The 7,315-nt window shown below is 55.8% G+C and overlaps 1 protein-coding gene across 1 annotated transcript in view; it reads left to right on the top strand.

The window, feature by feature from the left end:
* The first annotated feature begins 2,552 nt into the window (after nt 1–2,552).
* CDH23 (cadherin related 23) overlaps nt 2,553–7,315 on the top strand; it is a 388,293-nt gene continuing 383,530 nt past the window's right edge. Inside the window, exon 1 of the mRNA XM_052640480.1 lies at nt 2,553–2,619. Coding sequence (XP_052496440.1) covers nt 2,553–2,619 — 67 coding nt within the window. The remainder of the gene's footprint in view (nt 2,620–7,315) is intronic.

The following is a 7,315-nucleotide window of genomic DNA, read 5'->3' as shown; positions in this document are numbered from 1 at the left end:
GGATAATGCTAGCAGTACTGGCTAGCTTATTCTCAGGATATGATAGGCTAACACAAGATAACAGATGGAAAGTGGTTTGAACATTTAGAAAAAGGCATCATGTTCAACCTTGTTGGCAGTTAGGGAAATGCAAATTGAAGCAACAAGGCCATACCATTTTTCATGTATCCGATTGGCAGCCATTTAAAAGAGGGATGACTTCCAGGTGGGCACAGAGGCCCTCTCCTACACTGCTGGAGGGGGTGGGAATTGCCACAGCCTTTCGGAAGGTAATATGACAGTGTCTAAGAGAAGTTTACATACATGCCCTGTGTTGTATGTAATTGGCCCGTTAATGCTATTCTTGGAGAACCAAGATTAAAAGCAAAGTCCCAACCCAGTTGCGTGTGGAGAGATGTCCACTGCAACATTGCCTGTGTGGCAAGAACCTGGAAACCCCCAGATGCCCAACAGTAGGGCTGTTTGTCTCCATGACAAAACATCCATACCAGGAGCTATTACCCAACTCTGAAAATGGAGGAGGTGGACATAGCAGTGTCGACCTGGAGAGTTATGTGTGAGTTATCAGGACATGAGAAAAGTGAGTTTCTTTTGTGTAGAGGGTATCTCCGTCATCCTAAAGAGAAACAGCAGCCACATCACTGGCGTGCATCTGTAGTGCGAACGGATCTGCTTGGGTCGGGAGAAGGGCCTTGCAGGACGCATGCCAGGCCCCGGCTGCCTGCTGTGGCCATCAGATGGGTCATGTTTGGCTCATAAAATGGAATTATTTGCCAACATGTAAAAATTGAATTCATAGTAAAAGCCAAATTTCCAGCCTTTTGTTGAGAAACCTCGGAAGCTTGGGCACACTAGGCCCACATTCCCTCTTGGCTGAAACACATCAGCAGCAGTTGCTTTTGTACAGAGCACGTGGCCTCTGAACAGCCGTCTTCCCCACCACTGGGTCTCCTCACTTCTGTGCCCTGCCGGGCCCCTGGAATAGGCTCTTGACCCTTGAAAACACCAAGGGGTGGCAATATAGGGCTATGATGAGGCATTTGTCTTTCATGATGTGAAAACACCTTAGAATCTTTTCTTTCCCACATTTCTGTTTCATACCTGATAATTAGAACATCTGAAATACAGTCTTCCAGGGAAACACAGGGTACCATGGGCCACTGTGTGTGGTGTGGGGCAGGCTCCATCCTGAACTCAGCACGGGGCTGGGAGAGGGAGCTGGCTTCATGTCCGGAACCAAGGGACTGTACTCTGGGCCCTTCCTGAAGCCCCCAGCCCAGTTCTTGCAGAGATGTAGAAGTCTCTCCACAAAACCCTTTTGTTCAGCTCCCCTGGCCTCCCTAGGGCTTTCCTGATCATGTGTTGATGAGGGAGGTGGCATGTCACCTTGGGTCCAGATGCTGACCTCACCACTCACTAGTTGGGGGTCTCTGAGCAATCGTTAACAGCTCTCAGCCTCCAGACCCTTACGAACTGGGAAGGGTAATGCCTCCCAGGCGAGGGGCATAGTAAGTGCTGCCTGAAGGAGGGTGTGTGGACCCTTGGCTAGGCCGTGGGGATGTGGGGGTGAGTGGGCTTGACTTGAGACACGGAGGTGAGGCAACACTAACAGACTGTTCAGTGGGAGGCAGGGATTCCCAGCTGAGGAGTGCAGGCCTCTCTTGGTGTCGCTGCTGGGCTCCAGGGAGGCCTGCAGGCGAAAGAAGGAACCAGGGAACCGTGGCCCTGCTGTCGTGGGGCTGGGCTTGAAGGGTGGGGTGAAACGCCACATCTGAAGGCTTAGAGATGGAAGACCGCCTTGCTGAGCCTCTGGCTGACGGGTCCCAAATCTCTCTAGAGCTTAGCTAGACAGAAAAGTCCAGATCCAACTTCCCACAGACTTGCTGGGGGCCCTGGGCAAGTTACCTCCCTTCTCTGTGCCTCTTTGGACACTGTGGCCTGGTGTTTCCTTTCATATCCAAGGTTATGAGATGATATACAGATATAAAAACAGGAAAGGACGTGTTTGTTGGGCACTTTGGCTGGGCTGGCGGCGGGGGGGGGCGGTGGTCGGAGCAGTGGGTCTGCCAACCACGCTGAGATACCTGCCTTCCAGCTCAGCACCTGGGTCCTAAGTCTGTCCCCCCTTACCAGGTTCCATCGCTCTTGAGGGATGCTATCCTAGAGTGGCGGGCACCAGCCCTTTCCTTCACCCATGGAGCCTAGTGTATGTCACAGACCTGTCCCTGAGCCCCTGAGCTATGCCCACAGGCCATGTAACCCACCTCCACGAGGGCAAAGAGGAGACTGGTGCCCCTGCCCTCATCTCCGTTACTCTCAGGCCGCTGTGCTATACCCAGCATTGGGCGATGACCAAACCACAGGCTGCAGACCCTCTCTTCTTCCCCATGTCCTCTCCCCGCCCCCGACCCGCATTTGCCTCAGTTCCCTCTCCTCCTGTCTCAGACCCAGTTCTCCTGGGAGCAGCAGGGGTGGGCAGTGGAAGAGCTGGAAGAGCAGGGCAGCTCCAATAGGCAGCTTCTCACCCTCTCCCTCTTTTGTCCTCAGGAGCCATGAGGTGCCACGTAGCCTCCAGCTGCCTCGTGGTCTGGCTTTCTGTGCTGATTTCTGGATGCTGGGGTAAGTCCAACCCTCTGCCTTCTCCCCCCACAGCAGGCATGGGTGGCTGGGCTAGATGATATGTGGTTGGGGTTTGTGCTCTGGGACTCACACCAGCCTTGCTCTGTGTGAGACTGGGCACGCACGTCCTTCTCTGGGCCTCAGTTGCTTCTGTAGGATTCATAGGGCTGAAAATACCAGCCATCCCCAGGGCCTGGGACGCAGGAGGGAAGGGGAAGAGCCTTGAGAAATACTTGTGCTCTAAGGGAGGCTTCTGTGACAATGAACTGTCCTTCTTCTGGGATGCAGGGACAGGCCCGGGTTCTCTTCAGTTCCGTGGTTTTCTTCTGAGCACCTACTACGGATCTCCTGTTTGTCCAATTCTGGGGGTATGGAAGAAGTGACACTCTCGGGAGTCAGGTCTCATCGGGGAGAAAGACATGGGTGGAACTGCTATGGGCAGGGTGAATAAAGTGGTAATAAAGGCTGCACAGAGCTCCAGAGAAGCCCATCAGAAGAAAAGCTCCATTGAGCCTGTGGGCACAGGAGAGCCCGACAGAAGGGAGATGTTTCATCTGAGCCCTGAAGACTGAGGAGTTGTTTAAGAGGGAGGGACAGATGGCATCCTGGAGGAGGGAACAGCCTGAGTGAGGGTGTGGCCGCCAGGAGTCTCTCCTCCCTGCAGGGAGGACCAGCCCTCCTTCCCCTGGCCCTGCAGCAGCCAGGTCAGTGCCAGCTCCAGTGCCCACAGAGGAGGCCGGGGAAGGCCTGAGCATTTGCCTTCTCCTGGACAGTGAGAGAAAAGCAGCTCTGGTCTGCAGGAAGGAAGGCTAGCAGGCACAGCTGGCTCGGTGTCCCCGGGGGCCCAGGCGCCCTCAGGGAAGAGCTATGGGAACAGCGTGCCAGGCGACACAGGCAAGCACATTCCTGAGGGGGGCCGGCTCCTTCTCCCACTCCAGGGAGCCAGGAGCCTCTGGAGGAGGCCAGAGCTTCATGCTTGGTGGGTTGCTGCTGGCGTCCTGCTGCCCGAGAGTCTTGTGAAAGTTGCCGGTCCTGGCTTCCAGGCTGGGCGTGCTCTCTGCTGGAATGCCCCTGCAGTGGGGAGCTCACTCCCACCCAGGCAGCCCAGGAAGACAGCACAGCCTCAGAGACTCTCGGGGCAGATCCGGAAGGGGTCTCAGACCCTCTCTCCACTCCTGGCCCACTTCACAAAGGAGAGAACTGGTGCCTGCAGAAGCAGCTGGCCCAGGGTCGTACAGAGCAGGGCCCAGCTGGGTCTCCATCCAGACTCTGTCCTCCCCTGGGGCTTTGGTCAAAAACTCCAGGCCCCTGCCCCTCTCTGCCCCATTCACAGAGGCCTCAGTGAGGGGCCCAAGAGACCAGCTCTGACCCTCTGGCTTTGCTGGACGATGTCCTCAGCCTTCTCAGGGATTCCGTGACCTTGACATTCATGCCCTTCCCACCCCCATTGAAAAGAAATATACCTGTAAAAGTAAAGCAGGTGCTAGGAGCTCAGCTGCCTTCCTGGGAGAGGTGGCAGTCTCCCCTTGAGCTCTCTACACTGGAGGTGCTTCATGCACCCTAAGTGGGCACAAGGCAGCAGCGTGGAGTCGGACTGCTGCGTTCCAGCCCCGCTTCTCCAGGGGGTTCTCCTGGGCAAGTTTCTTAGCTGCTCCATGTTTCAGCTTCCTTCCCTCTAAAATGGGAAGAACAATAGGACTCTGCTTCTTACATTGTCAGAGTGACCAGATGAACTAATATGTGTATCAAGCACTTAGAATAGTGCCTAGCACCTATTAAGTGCTGAATAAGTGTTTAGTCCAGCTCAGTTGCTCAGTTGTGTCCAACTCTTTGCGACCCCATGGACTGCAGCGCGCCAGGCTTCTCTGTCCATCACCAACTCCCGGAGCTGACTCAGGCTCATGTCCATCGAGTCGGTGATGCCATCCAACCACCTCATCCTTAAGTGTTAGCTCTTTTATTATCACCTGCATCTCTCTCTAAGAGGAGGAAAATAGGGTGCGGAAAACAGAGGAGTTAAGGCCTTTCCCTCGGCCACCCAGCCGTTCTCTAGCCTGCCTGTGAGCTAGCCTGCTTTGCATGTGTGTGTAATGTATGTATTTATGTGTCTGTGCCATTGCTGGCACAGTCCCCTTTCCTGGGCCCTGTGGGGGGCAGCCAGTGTGGTTCCTCAGGCACGATGGGGCCATGTAGCCCCAGCTGATCTCTCCTCCCATTCCTGGTAGCCAGTGATAGGTCAGGCCTAGGGACAGACACCCCCTCAATGTCGTATCTCTTTGTCAGCCTGTCCTCTCTGCCAAAGATTTCTACACCCCCTCCCAGCATCCCCCCTGCATCCGTGTGCTCCCTGGCATTCCCCGCTGTGGGCCTGTGGGCTTATTGGGAAGGCAGGAGGTGATGGCCTGCGGAGACCTGCCCTGCCTCTTGTCTAGCCTGGTCAGTGAGCCTCCTGCGGGTCACACAGGCACTGGGTGTGAGGGGTGTGACGGCAGAGCCCCCAGGCTTCGCCATGTCAGGCCCCTCACTGCTGCCCTCCCATGGGCCACCCTGCAGTCACCGTAACAGTGAAGGGGTGCACGGGATTCCTCTGACAGGGAGTTGTAGGGTGGGAGGGCAGTGAGGGCTTGTTGTCCTTATCTTGAGGCTGGGCAGCGGTGGCCGGAGAGGCAGAGAGATTTGCCCAGGTCGCGCAGCAGCAAGTGGCCGGGCTTCCCAGGCCTCGCTCCTGGTTGCTGCCCCGTGCTCCTTGTCCTGTGCACCTTCTAGTCTTGAGCTAGGGGGCGGGACATAGGCTCTACCCCTCGCGACCTCAGTGAGAGCCTTGGTACCTTCAGAGGCCTGGGGAGGCGGACTTGGGCTGAAGTCAGGCCTTCCTGGTTCCAGTCCAGGCTCTGCCACTTGCGGGGCTCTCCGAGCTGTAAGAATTCCCTATCCCATCCCACAGCTCTCAGTGAGGTCGTGCTTCCTGGCCTGGTGGACACCTGGTCCTTCCCACTCTGAGTATCTTGACCGCTCCACTCTTCCACCTTCCCAGCTTTGCTTCCTTCTCAAATCTTTCCCTTCCTCGCCTTTGTGGGGAAGGCCTGTCATCCAGGACCTGCAGCCGAAATTCGCCTTCTCCCTTCTCCTCTCAGGCCTGTGATCTTTGTGTGTTTGAAACATTTAAAGCTGGTGGACTCACATCTACTTTGTAGGGAAGGATCAGTGCGAGTGGGCCGGGGATGTCCGGAGAAGGCATCCAGGGCTCAGTGAACAGTAGATGCCAGAGCAGGGAATGAGCTGTGTGGGGCGGAGACAGAGGGGTGCATTGTGGTTGCAGGCAACTGGACTCCCCTTCCTCGCAGAAGTCACCGTGGTCCCTCCCCTTGCTGCACTCACTCACATTCCCACTTGGCCAGAGGCCTTGAGGCTCCTGAGGCGGGAGGACACAGGCTCCGTGCTTTAAAAGTGTCTTTAGGCGAACAAGTGACCTGTGGGCCCTCCCCTTTCCCACTCCTCCCAGGACCTTCCCAGCCCCCACTGGCAGCCCAAGGCCACTGGGCTTCCTGGGGTAGCAGCCTGTTCCCAGAACTCAGTCCTGCTCAGTGTGTGGCAGGCGACACAGGTCCCCCGGGTTCTGCCCAGCTGCCCGTGCAGGACTCTCAGTGGCTGATTATTGGCAGGTTGTGTGAAACAAAATTTGAAAAAGAACGATCCTGCTGTGGGTGACCTTTTTCCTGGCTGATTTCCCTCTCCCACCAGCCTGAGCCCACCCTAGATTCTCTGGGCACCCCTGAGCCTTCTCCCCTGGCTCAGCCGCTTTCCATCAGGGAGCCCAAGGCCCCCAGCAGGGATCCATCCCCCTCTGGCTGCATGGGAAGTACTGCCATTAATTTTTGTTGCTGTTTGGTCGCTGAGTCGTGTCTGACTCTTTGCGACCCCATGGACTATAGCATGCCAGGCTCTTGTGTCCTCTACTATCTCCCAGAGTTTGCTCAAATTCATGTCCATTGAGTCAGTGATGATATCTAACCATCTTGGTGTTAATCACAGCTACCACTTATCGAGTGCACGCTGTGGTCGAGAGCATGGTGCTAAGAGCTTTATGTATGTAATCTCATTTAATCCCCAGCACAGCAAAGAAGTTAAGTCTTCTTGTTATCGCTGTTTTACACCTGAGTAAACAGGTTCGGGACGGTCACATGACTAGAAAGAGGTGCAGGGAAGTTCCAAACAAAAGTGAAGCCCTTGACCACTGGCCTGTTTCTGAGGCTGTTGTGTATGTGAGGAGCCCCAGGTTCCTCATATGAGACGGTGTAAGGGTGTGGATGAAATGCAGTGGTCAGGGAGGGCTTCCTGGAAGAAGAGACATCTAAGACAAACACTTGAAGAATGACTAGGAATTTGGCAAGAGAAGGCAGAAGGGCCAGCGGTCCAGGCCAGGAGGGGAGAAAGAGGCTACAGTGCTTGCAGAACCAGAAATGACACAGCTTGGTGCCTGAGTGAAGGCAGGTGGGGATGGGAATGCCGCTAGTCCTGCCTGTTCCCCACTAGGAGGTCTCACACGGCAATGAGGGAAGTGCTGGCCTCTGTGTTCCTGGGCCTGGCCTAAACTCTGAGGGAGCCAGGTCCGCGGAAATGAGGGAGGAGAGGGCTGCAGCCCATCCACATTCAGGGCCCATGGAAGACCCAGCACAAGCCGCTAACGTGTGCACTG

The sequence above is a fragment of the Budorcas taxicolor genome, chromosome 5 (assembly GCF_023091745.1).
Source record: "Budorcas taxicolor isolate Tak-1 chromosome 5, Takin1.1, whole genome shotgun sequence".
NCBI classification, from domain to species: Eukaryota; Metazoa; Chordata; class Mammalia; order Artiodactyla; family Bovidae; genus Budorcas; species Budorcas taxicolor.
Note: the sequence above shows the minus strand (reverse complement) of the source record. Positions and strands in the feature narration are given on the sequence as shown.